General features: G+C 43.7%; 2 protein-coding genes across 2 annotated transcripts in view; one reads left to right on the top strand and one right to left on the bottom strand.

The window, feature by feature from the left end:
- The window catches only part of LOC115472146, a 30,605-nt gene extending 11,086 nt beyond the window's left edge, over nt 1-19,519 (top strand). Inside the window, exons 2-3 of the mRNA XM_030206291.1 lie at nt 11,021-11,162; nt 19,080-19,519. Coding sequence (XP_030062151.1) covers nt 11,021-11,162; nt 19,080-19,273 — 336 coding nt within the window. The 3' untranslated portion in view covers nt 19,274-19,519. The remainder of the gene's footprint in view (nt 1-11,020; nt 11,163-19,079) is intronic.
- Nucleotides 1-26,330, bottom strand: part of NDUFAF3 (NADH:ubiquinone oxidoreductase complex assembly factor 3) — a 77,908-nt gene extending 51,578 nt beyond the window's left edge. Inside the window, exon 1 of the mRNA XM_030206290.1 lies at nt 26,121-26,330. The gene's annotated coding sequence lies outside the window, so the exon portion shown is untranslated. The remainder of the gene's footprint in view (nt 1-26,120) is intronic.
- Between the last annotated feature and the right edge of the window lie 83 nt (nt 26,331-26,413).

The raw sequence follows: 26,413 nt of genomic DNA, 5'->3' as shown, positions 1-26,413 counted from the left end.
GCTTAAAGCCCACCTCTTCAATGTTGCTTTCGGCAACTAACCTCTATACCTCTACCCAGGAAAGCTAGACTGCCCCAACTTGACATTTCGTTCTTTAGATTGTAAGCTCCTTTGAGCAGGGACCGTCCTTCTTTGTTTATTTTGTACAGTGCTGCGTAACCCTAGTAGCGCTCTAGAAATGTTTAGTAGTAGTAGTACTACTAACAATAGAAATAAAACACAACATATATATATATATATATATATATACATACACACTAGTAAAAGAGGCCCGTTTCAGAGCAAATGAAACGGGCGCTAGCAAGGTGTTTGTCGCCAACACCCCTCCCTCCCTCCCTGGCCAACCCCTTCGTTATTCTTCCATTGCTCCGCCCCCGTCATGACATTTGACGCGAGGGCGGGGCCCGGAGCGATTTCCCACCCCCCCCCTGCCTCCCTCCCTGCCAACCCCTTCGTTGTTCTGCCATTGCTCCGCCCTCGAGGGTGGGGCCCAGAGCGATTTTGGTGGCTTCACCACCATGAACCTTCGAACCTTTTTGAAGGAAGTCAGGGCTTGGCTTCACTGACGTCAGTGTCCTCAGAACGTTGAGGGTGAGTTTTATTATAGTAGATATATATATACATACACACTTTTTTTATTGGACTAATTTCATACATTTTATGACAAGCTTTTGAAGGCCTGAACCTCCTTCCTCAGGTCAGGGATCAGCAAAAGATGGCACTATCAGAAGATATAAGTAGAAACAGAGAAACATGATGGCAAATATAAGCCAAATGAACCATCCACTATCTCCTCTCCCATGTACTTGTCCTTCATTTTCTTGAATTCAGATACAATTGTCTCCACCATCTCCATTGGGAGGCTGTTCCATATATCCACCGCCCTTTTCTGTGAAAAAGTATTTCCTTAGATTACTCCTGAGCCTACAACTTTTTAACTTCATCCTATGCCTTCTCATTCCAGAGTTTTCCTTCAATTGAAATAGACTCGCCTCCTGTACATTAATGCCACAGAGGTATTTAAACGTCTCTATTGTATCCCCTCTCTCCCGCCTTTCCTCCAGCATATGCATATTGAGGTCTATAAGTCTGTCCCCGTACATTTTATGACAGAGACCACTGACCTAGCTGCCCCCTGGACCGACTCCACCCTGTTTATTTCTTTTTGAATTGCACATAATATTCTAAATGGGGCCTCACCAGAAACTTATATAAAGGCGCTATCACCTCCTTTTCCTGCTGGCCGTTCCTTTCCTTGTGCACCTGTATGTCCTTCTGGCTTTGGCCATCATCTTTTCTCCCTTTTTGGCCACCTTAAGATCACCACATACGATCACCCCCAAATCTCGTTCTTCTTTCATACACTTCACCCCCTGTACTATACCACTCCCTTGGATTTCTGCAGCACAAATACATGACCCTGCATTTTTTAGCATTGAATCTTAGTTGCCAATTCCTGGACCATTCAAGTTTCGCTAGATCCCTCCTCAAGCTATCCATACCCTCTGCAGCGCCTTCTGTGAGAAAGTGGCAGATCGCCTCGGGCGGGCCTTACCTCACTGTGTCCCGCCCTCTTCTGATGTAACTTCCTATTTCCGCGAGGGCTGTGTTTTATGTGGTCATTTTTTGCTATCAGCATTTAACCACACAAGTGCTGCCTCTGCCCCCAGACCACCCATAAAATAGCTGACTTTGGCTAAGGTACTAACTGGTTATACTCAGCGGCACTGTCCAGTTAAGTGTAACTGAATATGCCCCGGACAAGCGATTTAAACAGCCAGTAGCCTCTCTGGTTCTGAATATCAACCCTTATTTTGCTTAATTTTTGTACTGGGATGTTTTATTGGAGGGTTTCAAATAAAACAGTGGCGTACCAAGGGCGGGGCGGTGGGGGCGGTCCGCCCCAGGTGCACGCTGCTGGAGGGTGCAGAGAGCAGCCGTGCTTGCCTGTCGGCTCCACTGGCTCCCTCTGCCCCAGAACAGGTTACTTCCTGTTCCGGGGCAGAGGGAGCAGGGAGCCAGTGGAGCCGACAGGTGTGCAGCTGCTCTCTGCACCCTCCAGCAGCCAAGAATGTACCCGGTGGGGGGGGGGGCTTGATGCGCCGGGGAGGGGGGTGTCATTGTGCCGGGGGTGGGGGTGTCGTACTGCACCCTGAGGGGATGGAGGCCGCTGCACCCGGGGGGGGGGGGGGGGGTTGCGCAGCGGTGATCCGCCCCAGGTGGCAGCCGACCTAGTATCCCCACTGGAATAAAACCCCAAATCAGAACCCCACTTAGGATCTAAGAGTGTGGATGACTGTGGCAAAGTTGAGGGGGCAGGAGAATGACTTGTCCAGGTCAGGATTTTCTTTTCAGTCTCTTAGGCTAGATGTCTTTTTTTAAACTAGTAAATAATGAAATATTTAATCCGTGCTGTTGTATTACTCATCAAAAGGGAAGGTTCTTTCTACCCAGCCACTTCGCCTGTGGTTTCCTTTTCTTACAGAAAACCCCCCCAAAAACATTCAGTTTAAAAGTAGGACAATCTGATTTGGCAAGTTCTGCAACATGCTGTTTGGAAAAAAAGAACTGTGATGTACGAAAATGGTTGAAACTGATCTTCTCTTGCCTGTAGCAAAAGCCTGAACTAAAAACCTACCAGTCCTAAATCCACTAGGAACAGTGGCATACCGAGGGTGGGGGCAGTGAGCAGCAGCGCGGCTGTCGGCTCCGCGGTTCCCTGTTCTCTCTGATGTTACTTCCTGTTCCAGGGTACAGTGGGCAGGGAACTGGCACAGCAGATAGCCTCACGGCTGCTTCCAGCACCCCAGGAGGTAAGAACAATGCACCCGGGGGGGGGGGGGGGGGGGGGGGTTAGCGGTGATCCGCCCCAGGTGGCAGCCACCCAAGGAACATCACTAACTAGGAAACTGCTAATCTAATCTAATGTGGACATTTCTATTTCACTTTATTTATTTATTGCATTTGTATCCCACATTTTCCCACCTATTTGCAGGCTCAATGTGGCTTACAGAGTTTTGGTAAGACATAGTCATTCCAGGATATCAGATACAATTAGTAATGTACTAAGATTAAGTAATGGAAGAGAGAAGGAAGGTGTTAGGCAGGCAAGTATAGAAGGTGGACTTTAATAGCTGGGTGGGTTGGTGAGGTAGTTTTGTAAAGTTATGGGTTCTCTTTGTAGGCCTTGTTGAAGAGATGTGTCTTCAGAGATTTGCGAAAATTAGTTATTTCGTCAATGGTTTTCAGGGCTGTAGGTAATGCGTTCCACAACTGCGTGCTCATGTAAGAGAAGGTGGTGGCATGGGTCAGCTTGTATTTTAATCCTTTACAGCTGGGGAAGTGCAGATTGAGAAATTTGCGGGCTGATCTTATGACGTTTCTGGGAGGCAGGTCCACGAGGTTTAGCATGTAGATTGGGGCGTCTGCGTGAATGATTTTGTGTACAATCATGCATATCTTGAACGCAATGCGTTCCTTGAGTGGGAGCCAGTGAAGTCTCTTAAGGGTTTTGCACTTTCATATTTAGTTTTCCAAATATGAGTTTGGCTGTGGTATTCTGGGCTGGAGTTTTTTTGATAGTCCGTTCTTTGTAGCCAGCGTACAGTGCGTTGCAGTAGTCCAGATGACTTATTACCATTGACTGTACCAGGGTATGGAAGATGTATCTCGAGAAGAAAGGTTTTACTCTTTTGAGTTTCCACATGGAGTGGAACATCTTTTTCGTCGTATTCTTCACGTGGGCATCGAGTGTGAGGTTTCGATCAATGGTAACCCCAAGAATTTTCAGATGTTGTGAGACAGGGAGAGAACAGTATGGTGTGGTTATGGTGGAGTAATTGTTTGTGTTGTGTTGAGAAGTGAGTACAAGACATTGTGTTTTTTTCTGCGTTGAGTTTGAGCTGGAATGCATCTGCCCAGGAGTGCATGATTTGGAGGCTTTGGTTGATTTTGTTTAGATCTTGATTGAACGGGATGTAAATCGTGACATCGTCTGCGTATATGTAGGGGTTGAGGTTTTGATTGGCTAGAAGTTTGGCTAAAGGTATCATCATTAGGTTGAAGAGAGTTGGTGAGAGGGGGGATCCTTGGGGAACTCCACATTCGGGTATCCATGGGGGTGATATGTCCGCGTTCGTTGTTACTTGGTATGATCTTAAGGTCAGGAATCCTTTGAGCCATTTGAGAACTGTACCTCCTACTCCGAAGTATTTATGTAATAGTATTCTATGATTAACCATGTCGAAGGCGCTGGACATGTCGAATTGAAGGAGGAGTATGTTGTTACCACTTGCTATTGCTTGTTTGAATGAGTTCATTGCGGACACTAGTACAGTTTCGGTGCTGTGATTTGACCGAAATCCTGATTGAGACTCATGCAGAATTGAGTGTTAATTTAGGTATTCAGTGAGAGTTGTTTTGTCACTATTCCCTCCATGAGTTTGGTTATGAGCAGAATAGATGCTACTGGGCGATAATTGGTTAGGTCAATTGTACTTTCTTAGCATCTTTTGGCAGCGGAGTAAGTAAGATGTTCCCTTTACCAATCTGCTCAAGGTGGATCACAGAGTAAAAGAAAGCAAATCCTGAGACAGCCCCCCCCCCCCCAATTTACAATAAACTATCCAGTCATTTTCTAATATTGCTAGACATTCAGTCTCTAATCTATATACCCGCTAGGTTTTGTGTGAAGAGGTAACATTTAACTGCCTTCCTAAAAGAAGGATAACATTTAATATCTTGTATATCGTGTGACAGCTGATTCCACAAACCAGGACCACTACCAATTAAAGATCTCTGCCTGGTAATCACTGTTCCCTTTAAGCTAGGGGTGGGTGGAAAGATGCTGCAAGGAGGGAGAGGGGTGAGCGGGAGAATTGTTGAACATGGGATGAAGGGGAGGAAGGGATCGATGCAGCAAAGGGAGAGGGATGAAGAAATCTTTCATATGAGGGTGGTAGAGAGGGAGAGATGCTGCATGGAGAGGGGAGAGGGGCAAGAGTGGAAGAAAAGTTGGACATAGGGGTGGAGAGAAGGGACAGATGGTGTATGGGGGATAGAGAGAAATGTTGGGCATGATAGTAGAAGAAAGGAAGGGACAGATGTTGCATGGGGGGGAGGGAGAAAGATGTTGGACATGGGGGTGGATGAGAGGAAGTGTGAGGTACACAGGAGGTGAGAGAAAGAGGGAGATGTTGGCTCTAGGAGTAGAATGGAGTGATGGAGAGAGGGAGAAGTACCATGGGGAACAGGGCAGAAGAGGAGAAAAGGGACAGGGAGATGTCAGGCTACGAGAGTGGGGAGGGGAGGGGCGAAAGAGGGGACAGATGCTAGGCTAGAAGGGTGGAAGGAGAAAGACGCTGGAAATGGTGGAACCATGTGGGAGAGGCCAGGAGGGGGTGGCAAGGAAATGAATGATAGGATAGATTACAGGGGTAAAAACATGGTAATGAGAAGTAGATTAAAGATGAAAGGAAATGGAGGGCTGGGGAAGGAGTGAGATGGGGAATGGAACAGCTAGTGGGTGAGAGAAGAAGGAAATTTGATAGGTAGCTGAATAGTAAAAAAGGAGAAGGGTGGGAGAGAGTGAAAATTGAGTTAACAGAGAAGCAGAAAAGAAACAAAAAAAAAAAAGAGAGGAAAGAGCTAAAAAGGAAGGATCAATATGTCTGAGGCAGGTGTAGTGAGGGAATAGACAGGAGAAAAGACAAATGAACAGCAGCCCCTTGAAGGAGTATTAGCAGACGACAGGAAAGCAGAAAAGAAAAACTGGATGGCTAGACCACAAAGGTAGAACCCCCCCCCCCCCCCCATTTAATTCTGAATGTTTTAAAAGGAATACGTTAGCTTTGGGAAATGTGAATAGCAAATGACTTTGTATTGTGTTCAGTAGAAAAGGAAATTCATTTCTGTTTTTATTTCCCGAGTGTTGCAGTACATGCTAAGTTTATGTTCTTGGGGTTCCCAGTACAAAATTTGTCCACATATTTGTATTTCTAATTTGTGATCCCTTGTTCTGTATTTGGTGAGGGTCTGTTGGTGTGATAGTAATGGCAGGTGTGGAAAATTGGAGGGGAAGCAGGGAGGAGAGGGGATTAGGAAGGGAGGGGGCCTTCCTTTATTTTCTGACCTGGGCTCTAGCATGTCTAACACGGCTCCTAATGCTTGCTGAATAGCTGGTGGGGATCCCCAAGCATCCCCAGCCGAGAACCTCTTCCAAAGATGGCCAAAACTCCCTTTTACCAAGTTCCTGAGCCACCAAAAACTAAGCATGCATGGGGTGCCGGCGTCAGTGGTTTAGCCTGCCAAGCTTGGTAAAAGGGAATTCTGGCCACCTTGAGAAAAGGTCTTCAGTTGACAGAGTGTGAGGATCCTCATTAGTTAGTTAATGTATCTAGGGTAGGGTAGGGTAGGGCAGGGCAGAGAAAATTTTGTGCCCACCCACTTTGGCCTCAGGCCCACCCAAAAGTGGCTGTCTGGCTATGTCACTGCATGTATATATTTGATTCCACCAGAAAAAAATTGCCAGCAATGGTACCTGTGAGATGAAACCATCAATACAGCCTAATTTTTGTACCCTCAAAGAACTCCTAAGGGTCCTTTTACAAAGCTGTGGTCCTTAGTGCACCCTTGGGTGGGTCTTTCCCACACATTAAGGCCATTTTTACCGTGGCCAAAGAACTCTGATTTTCTGTATTTTTTTTCCATTAATGACTGTCATTAGCGCATGACCATAAAAAAAAAATTCCCACATGAGCACTTAGCATCACATATGTTGTAGACAGTACTGGCTCCCGTGTTATCCATGCGCTAGCCAGTTAACACGCAGTAATGATGCACTAACGGGTTAGCGCAGGAACGCCCACTCTTTGTCCTTGACACGCCTCCGAAAACATTCCAAAGAAATGTTTACTGCGCGGACATTCTAAGACTAATATGAGATGCTTTCCCATGTTAGGCAGTTTATTTGCTGTGTTAGGCGTGCACTAGTGCCTTAATGGAGCTTAGTAAAAAGACCTCTTAATTAGCTGGAAAATAAACACAAATTTAAAATTTATAAACACTCTAAGAATAGAAGCCCTAAATATAATTTAGTGGCGTCACCATAATTCATGAAAAAATCAAAAGGGAAGTGAAAAAGACCAGCCCAAACTAATGCAGTAGGTTTAAGACATGGATCGTATTTATAAAAGAGAAAACTCCACCCTCTGAAATATGCAGAGATGGACCCTAACTCTGAAACTACTTCTTTCTTTCAGAAAGAGAATAGTGATCTCTTTTTTCCATGTTGAAAGCACTAGCATTCGCTCCACCTTCCAAGAGATGCACTGGTCAGGAATTAAAAGCAGTCAGGAGCTCTTATTTACAAAGTGTCATCAGTGTATAGAACACACTGTTCAAAAGAAGCAGGATCTAAAACCAGCTAGACCACACAGGCTACGAGCCATGGAGGTTCTGAGCTATGAGATGAGGATGGACCCTTCCTGGCTGTTTGACCAAGACTGAAGGCTGGTACAATACAGGGAGGGAAGTAACAACCTGTCACACAGTTCCACTGGGAGAGACAATTACATCACAACCACTGCCAAAGCAGAATTATACCTTCTGCAAAAAAAAAAAAAAAAAAATTCATATACATTTTCTTCAGTTTTTATTAAAATTATATTTTTTATTTTTATATTTTTTATTCTATTTTTATTAAATTTGATTCTTATATTTTTTATTTGTTCATTTATTATTTTATTTAGATTTAGATCACACCTTTTGCAGTAGTAGCTCAAGGTGAGTTACATTCATATACACTAACCTCTCTGTTTACAAAGCCGTGCTAGTGGCGCAGTAAGGCTGACACAACCCATTCACTTTAATTGGGCTGTGTCAGAATTGCCGTGCGGCTTTGGAAACAGAGGCCTAAGTATTTTTCTGATGCCAGAAGTCTTACAAATCTATGTTTGTACCTAAGGCCATGGAGGGTTAAGTAATACTGAGGTCCTTTTACTAAAGTACTCTAACAGATTTAACACACCTTAGTAAAAGGACCACATAACAAGCCCTGGCATTGTACATAGCTGTGTGACTTAACATTTCTCATTCTTAGTCAATACAAAAGGGGACGTAACGGTGCATCAGGTCTATCAGGGGATGGAAGAATCACCACCCAACACAGACAGTAAATACCACACAGAAAAATAACAGGCAATATTGTCCCTTGTTTAATTATTTTGCTTTTATTTAACTTACTGCCTGATTTTTGTCAACTAAATTAAAAGATCCCAAACCTGCCCCAGGGGACCCCATAACCAGTCATGTTTTCAGGATATCCACAATGAATATTAATGAGATAGATTTGCATTCACATTTCTTTCATTGTGGATATCCTGAAAATCCAACTGACCAGGGACCCTCTGATCTAGTTAACAAAAATCAAGTAGTAAGTTAAATAAAATGCTAAATTAAAACAAGGCAACCTCGTTTGTATTGATCTTTCAGTCAATAAAAAGATTTAAACATTAAAACAAGGCAACCTCTACTAACCTATAAATGTACTCACTCTGCTGCTCCCCAGAATCTCTCCACACTCGTCCTTCCCTACACCCCTTCCCGTGCACTCCGCTCCATGGATAAATCCTTCTTATCTGTTCCCTTCTCCACTACTGCCAACTCCAGACTTCGCGCCTTCTGTTTCGCTGCACCCTACGCCTGGAATAAACTTCCTGAGCCCCTACGTCTTGCCCCATCCTTGGCCACCTTTAAATCTAGACTGAATGCCCACCTCTTTAACATTGCTTTTGACTCGTAACCACTCGCCTCTACCTACCCTCCTCTCCTCCTTCCTGTACACATTAATCGATTTGATTTGCTTACTTTTTTTTGTCTATTAGATTGTAAGCTCTTTGAGCAGGGACTGTCTTTCTTCTATGTTTGTGCAGCGCTGCGTACGCCTTGTAGCGCTATAGAAATGGTAAATAGTAGTAGTAGTAACCTCTGTCCTAAATGCATATTGTTCTCTATAGGTTCAATCACATTTCTAAAATGTGAATTGGGGCTTTTTTACAGGTGCAAGATAAGCAAATTATATTGAAATTAGCATCTAGGTTGATAACATGAGTGGGAAGCCATTACAGATAGCTAAGGAGCATCTTGGAAAGTAATGGCAGATAAAAACCACAGGGACCCTCTAGTCTGGCCAAGTTATTGTCTATTGAAATGGCAGGACCTTAGTTAATATTCTACACTAGGGATCTTTGTGCTTATCTCAGGCCCTCTACTACTACTACTATTTAGCATTTCTATAGCGCTACAAGGCATACGCAGCGCTGTACAAACATAGAAGAAAGACAGTCCCTGCTCAAAGAGCTTACAATCTAATAGACAATTCTTAGTCCTTCTGCCTTCACAACTTCCACTGAAGGCATTTCATGCAAGAACCACCATGAGGAAATATACCTATTGTTGCTCTTGAATCTATTCCCTTGGGGTCTTGTATTAAGACCTCATCTTCCAGAGCAGTGCTTTCCAAACTCTGAGCTGTGACCCCAAATGGGGTGAAAAGAAACAGGGCTGCTATCCCCACATGGACCGTCTCTTCTTCCCATCTTCAACCAACCTCAACCTGCAACTGGCTGTGGCAATCAATATGGACTTAATGACACCTTCCTCCTATATGGACTTCTTACTAGGCAAGAAATCCATCCTAAAGCTGATCCGCAAGCACTTACTCACAGGCCCCAAGGTGACTGTTGCTCTTGACTGGGGGAGGAAAGGAATGGAAGGCTTCTGGGCAGGTGGTGAGTGGTCTGCTATTTTGCCTTGGTTGATATGTAGGGTCCTGTGGATTTTCAAGTTTTAAAATGGGGTCATGTTGGATAAAAATTGGGAAGCATTGATCAAAAATATCCTATCAGATAAAAAGTTTTCTGTGTTGTCCCTCTCTTTTTCTTTCCTGTAGGGGAAATAGATATTTAAATCTGGTCTCATAGGACTTTTGGTAGCCTTTGTCTGGCTTGACTTCATGTCCAGAACCTTTTGAGGGTGTAGCCTCCCAAACCAGACACAATATTCCAGCTGAGATTTCCCCAACAACCTGTACTATTACCTTCCCCCTGTGCTCTCTGGCATCTCTCAAGTTCTAGCTATTGCCTTGGTGTGTTCAAAAAAGAAAAGGTTTAAAATAGCCAACCCAACAAAATCAAATACAAATAAAAGGAAAGGATGCTGAATTTATGAAACGGCCTCCCGGTGAAATTGGTGGAGATGAAAACAGTATCTGAATTCAAGAAAGCTTGGGACAAAGTACCTAAGATCTCTAAGGAAGCAATAGGGAGAGTAGATAGCATGGATGGGCAGATTGGATAGGCCATATGGTCTTTATCTGCCTACATTTTTCTGTTTATAACCCTCTGTTTCACAGCCTCAGTGGTTAAATCTAGTTGAGCCCAGCTTTCTCTTAAATGGAGAGATCTCTGGTGAATTAATTCCTCAGGTGAAAAGCAGGCAGTGACTAATCTTGGATTAAACATTTTGTCTTTGTTCATTGCCCCTCACCGCCGGTGTTGAATTTCTTGGTTTTCTGGCTCTTTTGTCTAGTGTTTTAAAACTGCTTCACTGGTCCCCTCTGCTAAGTGCCCAGACTGGGCAGCAGAATCTATAAAGGTTAAATAGTCTGCTGTTTCTTTAAAAATCTACAGGTAATTGCTTTGTTCTCCAACTTTGTATTGTTCCGTGTGGGTTGAAATGGTTCATTCCTTCCTTGGCTCCAACAGGTGTTTCTGCAGGTTTAACTGCACTGAATCCTGCTGGGAGATCTGCCAGATTGGCAGTTTCTATGCTGTTCTCTCATCCCTTCCCCCTCCAGTAACTGCAGTATTCCAATTTCAGGTTTCAGAGTACAGATTGGAGCAGAATTAGCCCAAGCTTCATCAGTTCTCCCTACAGCCAGTCTAGTTGGGAGTAGCTAAGACAAGGCTATCCATATGAGCGTCCCTCATAAATCGGTGCTTCTACACCACTCCCCCTACAGAAAGGAGCATCTGTTGGGCTCCCTTTAGACTACTTCATTCTTTCACTATCCTCTGGGAGGACTCCTGGCCTGTACCACCTACAGCAGAAGAAGCTGGGTCTCATGTGGTTGATGGGAATCTCCACAAAGAGCACCAGGAGTGGTAAGTGTTATGCTTCTACCAAGAATGTATTCTGCACTGAGTTGAATGCCATGACCAGGACCAGTTATCTTTTAGGAGACTACCTTGAAACAGCTAAATGCGAAACATGGATCTATGTCGGTGACAACTGGTCTCCACCGTGTATAATCTGACCTAAACTAAAAGCTAAGTACTGTTTTGATTGATATACAATGCTATAAACATTATAAAAATAAGGCTTTTCCAAATAAATCTTTTTATAAAAAAATATATAAAACAAAAAAAGTGTTGTGAAATATATTGAGAAGTATGGACTCAAATAAGGATTAACGAGGATTACGTAACCCCCCCCCCCCATATTAAATGCTTGGCTCATTAAACTACTCAGCCAATGAGGAGGTGGGTATGTGTATCTGACGGATCCTATCATAGCTTTATTGTTATGCTGATCATTGTACTAAAAAGCTGAGAAATATTTTGAGAGGCTGAGCAGAGTTACGATTGCTATGACCAGTTTGCTGGCAGTGTTTGGGAAGGGATTAATGTCAAGAGCAGATGTATGGGGCTACGATATCTCAATGCTAACTCTTTTAAGGGTTAAGGTACCAATGTCAGGGCAGTATGAGGGAAACTTGATGGTTAACATGTGCCCAGGCAATACATGGAAGACGTTAGTTTTCACACTTGCTTGTTTTGTGGAGAATCCAATTGCAGTATTTACCCTGAACAATTCAGTTTCAGCAGTACAGGCGAGTACTTCTCAAATTTGCCCTACATACTAGGAGTACGTACTGTACTACCCATGTTACCTGTTTGGATATATTTTTTTTAATTTTTAAAATTTGTTAATAGTTTTTTTTTCCAAATCCTAGCTCTGGGTGATATATATTTAGGCTCACAAGTTAAATTTCCTTGCCAAGAGGACTTACCATTTCAGCTGGATCTGATGCAGTGGAGTGAAGTGACTTGTCCAAGGTCACAGAGTCAATAGGAGAGGCTGGTTTTGAACCCTGACTCCCCTGTTCTTAGCCTGTTGCTCTAAACACTAGACTACTTGTAAGAGAAAGGAGCAGGAGGCGAGTTCAGAGGTTTTCCACTTCTTCAGATCACCTCCTTTCTCACACCTGGACGAACGCACGGCCTATAACTTACAGAGGCCTATTCTCTCTCCCACTGTCCTCTGTGCCTACCGTTTCTATGTATAGAACAGCAGCAATATTTGTGTTTGGGGATTCACGGAACATGTATAATGTGGAATCTGGGCAAATTGCTCCCCTTTTCCCTCAGCCCTTTTATTAATTTGTCAGCGGAACAGCCTTCAGGATGCATTTCCAGGTGATAACTGTGTTGCAAATTCCAGGTCTCCCTTTAGGTTTGAATAGCAGGTGCCAGCCTGCACAAAGCATCCACCACGACACAGAACAGCATGAGAGCAGACAACGGAATCCCAAAAGCAGCTGTTTTCAGAACATCACAGCTGCCTTTGGATTCTGTTACCTGTTCTCCTGCACAGACACCCGCTCTCTCCGTTCCAGGTCAGGACAGGCTGCAAACTAGCTAAGGACTCATGGTGATCCTTAAGAATATAGAGCCAGGATTTATCCCCAGCAAGACAAATTCATCCTTCACTTACAAAAAGGGATCCAATATTCAAGAAAACACTTGGATTCTTCTGGCTACTGTAAACTTATCTGCCTCTTCAACTACCCCCTGCTTCACTTTCTGGCTAAATCATCATGTCTCTAGGATAGGTGTCCTCGGAACACACCTAGCCAGTTAGTTTTTCAGGATACCTACAATGAATATGCACGAGATAGATTTGCATAGAATGAAGGTAGTGCACGTAAATTTGTCTTCTGCATATTTATTGTGTATATCTTCCAAACTAGACTGGCCAGGTGTGTCCCGAAGGCTGGTTTGAGAACCCCTGCTCTAGGACATATGTCGCAATCATTCTTCCCAGGGGTCACATGAATCTCACCAGACCTCTGTAATTACATTAAAGCTCTTGCCTGCACTATAATCATATCATTCAGCAGTCCGTATCTCACCTTTCACCTGCACCAATTCACTCACCTGCCCTGGAATCGGATTTCCAAGCTAGTCTGCATTTCATATGAAAAAAGTCTTCCAATAACCCAGCATTGGGTACTGAAAGTTTGAAAAGTGAAAAAGGCCATTAGATTTTAGAACAAGCATTAACCACTGTTTTAAAGTACTTTGTAGGAACTTAAATACAATGTTTTTCAAATATATAGAAATAGAAACTTTTATTAAAGTTTTGTAGAGGGCACAGGTTTTGCACTGGAGCAACAGTGGTACAAATCTACAAGGAATCCACCCCTGGAGGGGAGCAGTAGCCCAATGATTAGTGCAACAGACAGATCCTGGGGAACTGGGTTCAGTTCCCACTGCATCTCCCCGTGACCCTGGACAAGTCACTTAACCATCCATTGCCCCAGGTACTGAAACTTAAGATTGTGAACCCACTAGGGACAGAGAAAGTACCTGCATATAATGTGTACAGCACTGCATACATCTAGTAGCTCTATAGAAATGATTAGTACTAGTAGCCCCAGTAAGCTCTGTTATCTGGCCCACACGCCCCTCTGTCCTGTCCAAATCATACCTTACTGGTATGATGCGATTCTTGGGTTGGGGATGGGACTGTCTGAGGTCACTGATCATGACAAAATGTTAAAACATTGGAGCAGGGATACAAGACCCCAGGTCTGAGTAAAGCTCTCTGCACACTGTGAGGGGATGAGTAGCCCATGGCACCAGACTCCTGCCTCTGACTCCTCCGTGGCCATCTGGGGACCACTGGTCATGTTCAATTCTCTCCATCAGTCGCCAATAAAACTGAAGGGGAACATCTCCTTCTATGATCAGGTTGCATCAGCTACACTTTTCCCAGTGCAAACTAATACTAAAATGATTTTGACACCCTGCTTTAAGACCAAACTGTTCACGCAATTTTCAGTTCTGCTTTACATTACAGAAACTGTAAAAGTTTAGGAGAGACAACACTGTCCCCCCCCCCCCTCTCTCATCTGCACTTTTGACTGGAAGTCCCCAGCGTGTACTGTCTAAAAATACCTATTTCATACTTCCTGAAGAAAACCACCAGAAGTCTCCAGTATGAATACAAACTTACTGATGGTGGTAGTGGAGGAAATCTCCCCCCCCCCCCCCCCCCCAAGGCAATGGGATGAAGCTCAGTGTCTCATGTGGAAGGTTAATTCTGGTCTGGAAAGGTAGAGTGAAAGTGAAGCTTCTCCTGTTTGGTAATTTGAATTAGAAAAGTGGATTATCTATACAAAATTATGGTCTTTTATGCTCTAGCTAATTTTCACCTTTTATTATTTTTGGCCCGATAATCAAAAGATTTATAAGTACATAAGTATTGCCATACTGGGACAGACCGAAGGGCCATCAAGTCCAGCATCCTGTTTCCAACAGTGGCCAATCCGGGTCACAAGTACCTGGCAAGATCCCAAAACATACAATAAATTTTATGCTGCTTATTTTAGAAATAAGCAGTGGATTTTCCCCAAGTCCATTTTAATAATGGTCTATAGACTTTTGGAAGCCATCCAACCCTTTTTTAAATTCCGCTAAGCTAACTGCTTTTACTAAGTTCTCTGGCAACGAATTCCAGAATTTAATTACATGTTCAGTGAAGAAAAGTTTTCTCCGATTCGTTTTAAATGTACTACTTTGTAGCTTCCTTATGTGCCCCCTAGTCCTAGTATTTTTTGGAAAGAGTAAACAAGTGATTAACATCTACCCGTTCCACTCCACCAGGAGCGAGGCCACGGGCGGGCCCAGGCCCAGCCACTTTCCCTCCAGGCCCGCCCACCCCTCACCCGGGGTTTAAATCTTTTTATTACCTCTGTCGAAGTGGCCGCGTCATTGAAAGCCCTGCCCGTCTTAGCCTTCCCTTCCTGAGTTCGTTCCCTCAGAGTCCCACCCTCGCAGAAAGAGGAAATGTCAGAAGGCGGGACTTTGAGGGAACGAACTCAGGAAGGGAAGGCTAAGACAGGCAGGGCTTTCAATGACGCGGCCACTTCGACGGAGGTAATAAAAAAAGATTTAAACCATGCAGTGCCCTGTGGCAGAAAAAGGGGATGTTGGGGGAGAAGAGAATTGCTGGACATGGATGGATGGAGGGAGGCAGGGGCGAGAAGAGAATCGCTGGACATTTATTTTTTTATTTTTGTTACATTTGTACCCCGTGCTTTCCCACTCATGGCAGGCTCAATGCGGCTTACATGGGGCAATGGAGGGTTAAGTGACTTGCCCAGAATCACAAGGAGCTGCCTGTGCCTGAAGTGGAAATTGAACTCAGTTCCTCAGTTCCCCAGGACCAAAGTCCACCACCCTAACCACTAGGCCACTCCTCCACACATGGATGGATGGAGGGGGGCAAGGGCGAGAAGAGAATTGCTGGACATGGGTGGATGGAGGAGAGGGAAGGGAGAGAGAAGAAATGCTGGACATGGATGAAGGGGAGGGAAGAGTGAGGAAGGAGATGAGATGAGGGAAAAGGAAGAGAGGAGAAAAACTGCACATGGATGAAGAAAATAGGCAGAAGCTGGATCCACTGGACAGTCAAGCCTGCGGAGGACCCAGCTTTTACTTACGGATGTGAGGCAAGAAATTAAGAAGAAAGGCGGAAAGTAAAGAAATAAATGGAAAGGAAGCCCTGGAAACAGAGTTAAGAGGACAGATAGCAGCAGAATCGGATACTGGGCCAGCATGATCAGAAAAACAAAGTCACCAGACAACAAAGGTAGAAAAAAATCATTTTATTTTCATTATAGTGTTTGAAATATGTCCACTTTGAGAATCAGGTGCTCAACATTAAAAGTTTATATTTATTTACTTACTAGTATAAAAGGCCCGTTTCTTAACACAATGAAACGGGCGCTAGCAATGTAATCAGTTCCTGCCATTAATGTTTCCACGGTTGTATTCTGAATATAATTGTTGTTTACATGTGTAAGATTTCTTTATATACAATATTTTTTGTGTAAACTGTGTTACAATGTGGTAAAAGTTTTTCTTGTTCAGGCCCTTTAATCAGTTTAACAATCACATCAGAAGAGCTCCTTACTTGTGAGAATGCAACATACAGTTGCCCATGTGAGAGACAGAGTGACTGTGTTTTACAGACAGTGTAAGAGAGAGATACACAGAGTGATTGAGTGTGTGTGTGTGAGTGACAAAGTGATTACATGTTTGTCTTTCCTTCCCGTTCTGTGCACTTGCCTCCACTGATGTTCGTCCCTCCCTGTATATGATTGTTTGTTAGAGATTCAATCCACTCCACTTCCAAGTTCCATTCTGTCTGATTGGTTCTTCATTCCTGTGATGTTGCGTTTGTTTGCTTGGCAACTATGCAGCATTCCGTTTCCTCGACGGGACAGTGAGAGCCAATGAAACGCTGAACTACAGACTTACGAACCCTACACTGCCACAGTGCCACAGAGTCAGCTTCAGAATATTGGAGGTGCTTTTTATTATATAGGATTTATGGCATTTTATCCCACATTAAACATGAATTAGATTGGAACCTGGGATCATTTAATTTTTTTTTTCCTGGAGTAATGCATTGCCCCCCCCTCAGGCTTTCTCCCCGGCTATAGCCAGCTCTGCAATTTTGAGGGGAGGCGCAGAGGTGGACAAGGGAGAGAGCCTGTTAAACATTTGCCAGCACACCACTGTCTAGTGCCTACTCATCCAACCTGTTGGCCCACCCAAAAAATGCCTTCTGGCTACGCCACTGCACTCCACTCATTATTTTATGGACCTCTATCATATCTCCCTTCAGTTGTCCTTTTCTCCAAGTTGAAAAGCTCCAGCCGCTTTAGCCTTTCCTCATAGGGAAGTCGTCCCATCCTCTATCATTTTCATCACTCTTCTCTGTACCTTTTCTGATTCCACTATCTTTTTTGAGATGCGGTGACCAGAATTGAGAGTTTGCTCATAAATTGGCCTCTTTGAAAGTTTACTAGGGCTGAGTGCATTAAGTTTATACTCAAGATTTCACGAAACACTTGGGGCGCTTTTACTAAGCCGCGCTCAAAAGTGGTCGGCGCCGTTTGTAACGTGTAGGTTTTCCGCATGCTGCAGCCACTTTGAGCGTGGTGGTAAAATTGCCACTTGCTAATTCCTCATTAGTGCGTGGTCATTATTGTTACCTATTTACTAGGTGTTAAGGGCTCCGGTTTCCATTCGGCGCTAATCGGGCAGCATGCGGCAATGTACATAAGTATTGCCATACTGGGACAGAACAAAGGTCCATCAAGCCCAGCATCCTGTTTCCAATTCAGGTCACAAATACCTGGCAGAAACCCAAAGAGTAGCAACATTCCATGTAGAACCCCAAGGAGTAGCAAGATTCCATTCAGAATCCCAAGTTCATAAGTACTGCCACACTGGGACAGACCAAGGGTCCATCAAGCCCAGCATCCTGTTTCCAACAGTGGCCAATCCAGGTCACAAATAGCTGGCAAGATCCCAAAAAAGTACAACACATTTTATACTGCTTATCCCAGAAATAGTGGATTTTCCTCAATTAGCGCTGGGCACGCTTACTCTCTGCCCATAGTCACACCTCTTGCACCAAAAAAAATAAAAACTATATTTTAGCACAGGATTAGCATAAAAGTGGGGTGGATTAGGTCAAGGAAACTAAGTTAAGAGCTAGCCCTGATTTTCAGCACTAGGCTTAAAAATTAGACTCAAATCTAGGCAAACGAATGGCAGGTCCTAAATTCAAGAGCAAAACTTTTAAGCTCCAAAATGAAATGAATTTTCAGTTGAAAACAGGACACAAATTGAGGTACATTTTCTGAATATTGAGCCCTTTTTATTTATTGCACCCAGCCCAGTCCTTAAATTGTAATTTAGGTTGTGGGGTAAGTCTCAACATAGCTCTGATTGGACAGTTGTACTTCGCAGTAGGTCAATGGAAGAAGATTAGGTAGAAATGATCCATGGTGCTGAGAGGAGACCCTGTGGCAAACAGACACCAGGACAGGTTTGGCAGTTCTACTGGAATCTGGTGACAGGGGCTGGCATATGTGAAAGGGCTGTGATACAGGTCTATCCCACTAAATTAATTTTTGCTCCTTGTGTATACAGAACTCAGAGTTAACCGTATAAAATAAAGTCCCTACTCTCGATCTGGCATTAAGCTCTATGTTGGCCTTTTATAAAGGCATGCTAGCATTTTTAGCATGCACTAAACGCTACAGACACCCATATATTCCTAAAAACGCCACTACATCTTCACAGCCGCTGAGAGGGGGGCAGGGGGGACAAAATTCCCCGGGCTCGGCACCGCAGTCTCACTCGCCCTCTGTCGTTGACCATCTGCCCCCTGCATTGAAATCGCAGTATCATCTCCATGAAAGCAGCGCTGCAGGCAGCAGAACGCCTCCCTTCAGGCCTCCTTCCCTCCGTGTCCCGTCCTCGTCTGACGTAACTTCCGTGAGGGAGGAACACAAGGAGGGAAGGAGGGCTGAAGGGAGGCGGTTCTGCTGCCTGCAGCACTGCTTTCACGGAAGTGAGACTGCGATTTCAATGCAGGGGGCCCAGCCCGGTGGTGGCGGCGAGGGTGGCGGGGCGGCCTTGACCCAGGCCCGGCCCAGTACATCTTTGTAAAAGACCCCCTAAAGGGCTGCAATTCAAGAAGCAAAGCCATAGTTGCCATTTTCTCTCTCTCTCCCTTATTTGGGGGGGAGGGGGGGGGCGAAGAAATTGAATGTATTTGCAGCAAACTTTAGCTACTGTTTTATTTTGGAATATTGGAACAATATCTGTCTGACAGACAGCTTGGAAAACCTGCAGGATGTTTCTCTTTGCACCTTGGTCTCATTATTCCTCTGGTACTTTTGATGTGTTTGCTTTCTGTGCTATGATTTAAAGGGACAACACCGACTCCTGCACTGCTTGCTGAGAAAGGAATGAAGCCTGTTGGAGAGAACCTGCCCTGGAATGACACGATCACTCCCGTTGAGCAGAAAGCAAGGACGCCATCGGGAATATCGTGTCTGTCCAAAGCTCTCTCGTCACCTCTCACAAGGGGACAGCCAGCAGAGACGCCACATCTGGGCCTATGATGCAAAGGAGGATATGGAAACAACAAGCAATGGGACCTTTCCACCACTTGTTTTCCTGTGATGGCTGTGTGAAAGTTTAAGGGTTTTCTCCTCTAGTTTATTTCCTTTCCTGGATAAAGTAGATACAACGGTCGAAATTCAGTACTAGTTAGAAGTGAAGCTAATTATTTCACAACGCTGACAACAGAGCTGCCAAGTTGCCAAGTACAGTTCCAGGCTGGAAACTTTTTAGCCAGTCCTGGTTTTAAACTTCCATCCAAAATAAAACATGGAAAAGAAAATAAGATGATACCTTTTTTATTGGACATAACTTAATACATTTCTTGATTAGCTTTCGAAGGTTGCCCTTCTTCGTCAGATCGGAAATAAGCAAATGTGGTAGCAGATAGTATATATAAGAGAAACATCAAAGCATTACTTTGACAGTCTGACAGAGTGGGAGAGTGGGGGTATGCATGGGGACATCAAAGCATTTCATTGATATTCTAACAGAATGGGTGTTGGTAGGTGAGAGGAGGCTACCACACCTCTCTACTTAAAACTTCCATCTCAAAGTAGTGTGGGATTTGAAGTGCCTGAACCTGCCCATTGAAATCAATGCACCAGGATGGGGGTGGTTGGAAATCCAGGACTACCCAAAATTTCCAGCCTGGAGCAGGGTAACATGGCATCTCTTGTGACAACCAAATAGGGCTGGTTTCTTTGGAACCGATCACATTCAGATGAGTGGAGAAAGAGGTTGAGGAGGAAGGGTCCTGCTTAGCTCAAGGATTTTTCCAAGTCAAAACCTCTTTGATGCAAAACACCTTCCTGATTTACAGATCTTTCAAGGGATTAAGAATACTCCTTCAATGGCATGCAAGCATCTTTCCAGTGGAGTTTAACTGCTATGGTTCTCTTTCCTCTCTCCATGCTTGTTACTGGGCTGCCCTCAGGCTGGAAGAAGATGACCCGCCTTCCACTGCAGACAGTCAGTAGTTGGTCTGGCGTGAGCATTCAGTCTCAGATCACCTCTTGCCTGTGTGCAGTGCTGAGAGTTGCTTCCTGACTGAATTTCCTAAGGGCAGTAGAGAGAAGCCAGCCCCCCGAAGTTGTTGCAAGCAGAATACCTGATGACAAACATCAATGTCCAGACCAATTCTCGATGCAGATCCTGTCTTCAGAACTCTCAGTACAGAAATACGTTATTAAAAGAACCTGCTCTCAGCGGTACAACAAACAGAATTGTTGGAGGTGGGCCGGAAAAGGTCCTCTCAGCTGTGAAGACGTTGTGGGGTCCTTTTACTAAACCATGTTAAGCACTTAACACACAGTTTACCCTGTGGTATTTTTGCAGTTAACACATGGTAAACTGCGTATTAGGTGCTTTTTGCTTTAGGGGGTGTGTCACAGGCCAAAAATCAGCATGTAAGGTACTTTGCAATTAGCGTGCTGTGAACAACATGCACTTCTGCAGTTAGCATGTGACCTTTACTGCTTCCTAAATAGGAGGGTGTTAGGTGCTTCTGTGCTAACTTCAAGCACAATGCAAATTTATCATGGCACCTATAAAGGCAACGCTAGGAATGCCTCCACTGGTTGCCACGCTAAAATTTTCAGCTACCACAAGGGCCAGCTTAACCATTGAACCAGATGAGGCTCTGGCCCAGGGCGCCAGCTATCAACAGCACCAAAGTACCCAGCCCCTGAACTCATCTGGTCTATAGGTTAAGCCTCTTCTCCCCACTCCGGTCTGATCTCTCCCCTTCTCTCTTCCTCCACCCCCTATGGGTCCAGCACTGCTCATTCACCTCTTTTACTCCCCCGCAGTCTTGTAAAATGTTTATGTTGGGTGCCGGCAGCAGCAGCATGACAAGCTGCCTTCAGCCAGCCTTTGGGTCTTCCCTCTGCTGCATACTGCCTCCTCTGGTGCAATTTGCTGTGGGTGAGATGCAGCAGAAGGAAGACCCAGGGGTTGGCCAAAGGCTGCTTGCCATGTTGCTGCCACAGCAACCGATGTAAACTTTACAAGACTATTGGGGGGGGGGGGGGGTGAGGAGAGATGCTGGCCTAAGGGAGGGAGGAGGAGAGACGTGCTGGAAGTGATGAGATGGGGTGCACCGGACGCGACGCAATGAGGGGGGAGGGAACACCACCAAAGCAAGTTGTCTCAGGGCGCCACTATCCCTTGAGTCAGCCCTGGCCACCACGTAGTAAAGTCTCACATTAAAGCAGCAGTAACTGCAGATTTTACTTTGGCTTAGTAAAAAGGCCTCTGTATCTGGTAGTGGTTGAGTGAGTAGGAGGATACACCTTGCACTTCTACGTTGCAAATAAAAAACGAGCATTATTTACTGCTTTGATTCTACCGGAAAATGTGGCAAATACATTTTTAAATAAAATTACATTTAAAAAATAAAAATTGTTATTTATTCCCAGGAGTAAACGTGGTTGAGATAATCTCAAACATACCCTAGCACAGGGGCGAGATACATTTGTCATGCGATACACAAAATTTATAGATATTACCCCAAGTAAAGCAATCCACCTGTGGGTTCTGATGATGACGGAATTAGAGGTTGAGAGTACAAACTGATATTTAATGAACTTAGGTATGTATTTGGATGGGTTTTGATTTGATGTAGGGCTTTTACTGTACATATATGGTTATTACTGTTTTCATATGTTAGATTGTTTCATACTGTATGACCCCAAGCTCATAACCTTGGGGTCATCTTCGACTCCTCCCTCTCCGTACATATTCAGCAGACTGCTAAAACCTGTCGTTTCTCTATAATATCACCAAAATTCGCCCTTTCCTTTCTGAGCACACTACCAGAACCCTCATCCATACTCTTATCACCTCTCGCAACTTGCTTCTCACAGGTCTCTTAGCCATCTCTCTCCTCTTCAATCTGTTCAAATTCTGCTGCTCGACTAATATTCCGCCAGTGTCGTTATGCTCATATTAGCTCTCTCCTCAAGTCACTTCACTGACTTCCTATCCATTTCCACATTTTAAGTGCATTCACTCTGCAGCTCCTCAGTACCTCTCCACTCTCCCTACATTCCTCCCCGGGAACTCCGTTCACTGGGTAAATATCTCTTATCTGCACCTTTCTCCACTGCTAACTCCAGACTCTGTTCCTTTTATCTTGCTGCACCATATGCCTGAGATAGACTTCCTGAGCCGGTACGTCAAGCTTCATCTCTGGCCGTCTTCACATCTAAGCGAAAAGCCCACCTTTTTGATGCTGCTTTTAACTCCTAACCCTTATTCACTTGTTCAGAACCCTTATTTTATCATCCTCACTTTAATATTCCATTATCTCTTGTTTGTCTGTCCTAATTAGATTGTAAGCTCTGTCGAGCAGGGACTGTCTCTTCATGTTCAAGTGTACAGCGTTGCGTCTAGTAATGCTTTAGAAATGATAAGTAGTAGTAGTAATTTATATCATCCCCCCTAAATTCTACAATTTATAAAGATGGTCGGTAAATACATTAAATCCCAAAATCACATGAAATATGATAGCGGCATAAACTGTCCAAGCAGTCTATTTGGGGGGGGGGGGGGGGGAACGACACGAGGAAGGAGCCCATTTGCAGCTGCTCCCTAGTTCTTTCAAATGGATCCCCATATTCTGGAGGCTCTCTCCAAAATTATTCTTTGGGAACCCTTAATTTGCATGTATACTACTGGCCACAGGTTTCTAATTTAATCAAACACTTATATTCCCCCCATTTCAGACTATAATCTCCCAGCTGTTTGCCGTTAAAAAATGTAAGCATCAGCTAGAAGGGTAACAGAGCCCCACAATCAACATACAACTCACACATCGGCCCCCAGCCCAACACCCTCCCCAGGTTTTCACTAATTATGTCAGAACTCTTGATTTGTCTGAAAATTTTGCTTTAAAAAAAAAAAAAAAAAAAAAAAAAAAACTTTAGGAACCTTTTTTTCATAACCTCTTTTATTGAGTACAAGAAACAAAAAGATTCAACCACAAAGCAATACAGTTGCAGCAGTCATTTGTGTCCCAGATGTAAATTATGCACCATGTTCCTTCAGTGCACGACTTCATAATACAAAATAACCAAATATGGCACAATAAAGCAGAAACTGTTGAACTCTTTTGCAATCTTATAAAGCTTCACTGGTAGCCAAAATCTTTGCGAACCGCTAATTCGCAAATACCAAAAAAACAGTTATGGGAAATATGGGTTAGGCTCCAGCTGTACCAATTTTTTCTTAAAACTGTGAAAAGTTAATACATATCCCTATAAGAAATACAGGGTTGGTTCATGCATGGGACAACACATAACAAAAACCTGAAAAACATACAGTGTGTTGAACATCAGTAAGCAGTGTAAAGTTCTAGTATGCTTGGCGGCTGTTTCCAGAAGCAAACGTCAAAAACGAGAAAGTGAAAGCAAAAAGAAGGCCGTTTTGAAAGGCGCATGTCCACTGTTCTGCTCTGTCTCCTGATAGGCTCTCTTTACTCAGCAGATTAGCATGCAGTTAACTAGAGTACAGAACATCACTTCGAAGACTCAGAACTTTTGAAATAAAATCTTCTTTGATGCAAATTCAAACAAAAGGAAATAACTTACAATTCTGGAGTGTTGAACAAGAGTCTTTACCCTGCAGATCTGAGTCTGTCTCTACCAGCTCTCTCTCTCACTGCAGAACTAAGCTGGGAGCTTTCAGCACTGGCTGCAGTGGATGCTGAAAATACTTTTAAACTGATAAAAACTTGAAAGGCGAGTATGCAACAAGGTACATCAAGTTAGCTTACAGATCTTAGAAAAGTGTTGTAGGAGGTGGAAGGCCTCCAATTATTTAATATACAGAATTAATTCCTCATATTTGGACAGGGAGAAATGGAGGTTTTTCTCTTTCTAAAAACAGGGGAAAGCAAGTCACTTCACTCTCTACCCCCCCTCTTGCCAAGTGATTAAACCTGATTGCCCACAATCTCTCTCATTGAGCAAGGTCAGGCCTCAGGGACTACAGCAGACAGAAGTCTTTCCCAGGTCTTTTGTATAAGGATATTTCAAAGCAAATGAGATTGACTTTATCTTGTAACAGTGAGGGAAATAACACTTGCAGAAGACATCTTTCTCTGCCTAGAATAATTAGATCAAACACTATATTTCCCTGACAGACAGATCTCTGGAGTCAACAGTAATAGTTCTATTATGCATTTCCTTGAACACAAGGAGATCTATGTTATGACAAACACAGGGTCTGAGCTGACAGAGAGATGTAACACCTCTAAAGGGAAGCAGTTTTTAACTCTTGTCTTTAGAATAAGAATGACCTGGGCTGTCAGAAGGAAAGTAATTAACTCTTGCCTCCTCTTTTTATAATTACAATAAAAATAAGAATGAAGGGATATACTAAGGTAAATAGATCAAAGGTTCTGAGGAATATATTCTTGTGTGAGAAAAGCTGTAGAGATGAATAGAAGAAATATAATATCCAAAACATTTAGAGAAGAGACCAACTGCATCTTCAAAGGGAATGTAAACAGATGCTATGTATTTTATTGATACTAGAGATCCTGACTGACTGTAAGATGCTAAGGGGGTGAGAGAATCCATCCCCTTTGTGCTCCCTTTTGTTTTGAAAGGGAAAAGAAACCCAATATATCTCTGCCAGATAGGAGGCTGGTCAGTGTGCAGCGCTCTAGGCCTCACGCCAGAGAACTGAGAGACTGCCCTGATCAACTTTCCATTTCTATATATGTTCTAGACTATTTCTATGACTATTTCTTATTATTTATCCTAAATCTCTGGATAAAGAATAAACTTGTGTTTTTCCCCAGAGGAAGCTTCCTTGGTTCTGTTCTTTGTTATAAAGGCTTAATCAGACTGCCCCTATCGGACTGACTGTTCACTTGTCTTTTAGATTGTAAGCTCTTTGAGCAGGGACTGTCCCTCTATGTTAAATTGTACAGCGCTGCGTAACCCTAGTAGCGCTTTAGAAATGTTAAGTAGTAGTAAGTAGTAATCAGCTGTTCAGTTTCTAAGATATAGTTGAGAGGATTGTTTTGCATTTGTAGTGCTGGCTTAGGTGACGGCTCTGGAGTGCAGCATGAAAGGCGCTAACAAAAGCATGCTGCAGACACACTCCCAACCCCAATGGAGAGAGAAGGGGCAGGCTACAGCCCAGCATACACAGGGACAAGGGCCAACCAATAGGAAAAGTCCCATAATTCATAGGGGACTGGACATGTGCTCAGGAAAAGCCTATTCTCCATGGACAGTGTGATTATCCAGCCACACAGCTGAAGTAATAAACTGTCTAAGGAGAACTACTGTTACAGGTAAACAACTATTTTTTACAGAGCACTGTAGGAAGACTAAAATTTGCAGTCCAAAGGCACAAGCACTGCAAATTGCCACAGGCAATGTGATGTGATCTAAACAATGTCCAACATACACATATACGCCAGGCATATGAGGGAGAAAATCCATGACTATGCGAACACAGTACTGTGAATGGCAATTACTGCCTCTATTGCACCTCCATGGATAAGCGAAATATTGAATGCCAAACACGCAAATAACAAGAATGGACTGTATTTCTTTGTTCTCAGAGGGCTTACAAGCTAATGCCTGGATTTACTAATGTGTATTAAGGCACAATGACTTAACCAAGATCATAAGGTGCATCAGCAGGATTTGAAGCTGGATTCCACAGTTTTCAGCGTCTAGGCCACTTCTCCACTGACCTTAATCTAGTGGACTTTTTTCCTACTCTGTGCCAGTGAAAAATACTTCACTCTCCTGTTGCTTCAAGTACAAACAATTGTAAGCTCTCTGTGGACTGGGAAATACCTACTATACTTAAAATGCAACTTACCTTCAGCTACCAATTAAAAGGTGTGAATTAAATTCAAAATAAAGGCCCATATCTGTTGCTGCAAGACGCCACGTGCCTCTTTTTTTATCCAGCTCGTTAGGATTTAGAAAGGAATCTTTCAATAAATCTAATTCTGATGTAATCCTCATAAAATGTGAGATCTTCCTCGAGAATCTTTAAAACTGAAAACAATGTGCCCCACTTAAATTCAGATATAAATTATACCCTAACCCTACTACACCACCAACTTAAAACCCAGCCCACCCTCGCCCACTTTATAAATGGCCCATAAT

The sequence above is a fragment of the Microcaecilia unicolor genome, chromosome 6 (assembly GCF_901765095.1).
Source record: "Microcaecilia unicolor chromosome 6, aMicUni1.1, whole genome shotgun sequence".
In the NCBI taxonomy this organism is placed as follows: domain Eukaryota; kingdom Metazoa; phylum Chordata; class Amphibia; order Gymnophiona; family Siphonopidae; genus Microcaecilia; species Microcaecilia unicolor.
This window is presented reverse-complemented; position numbering and strand designations above follow the sequence as displayed.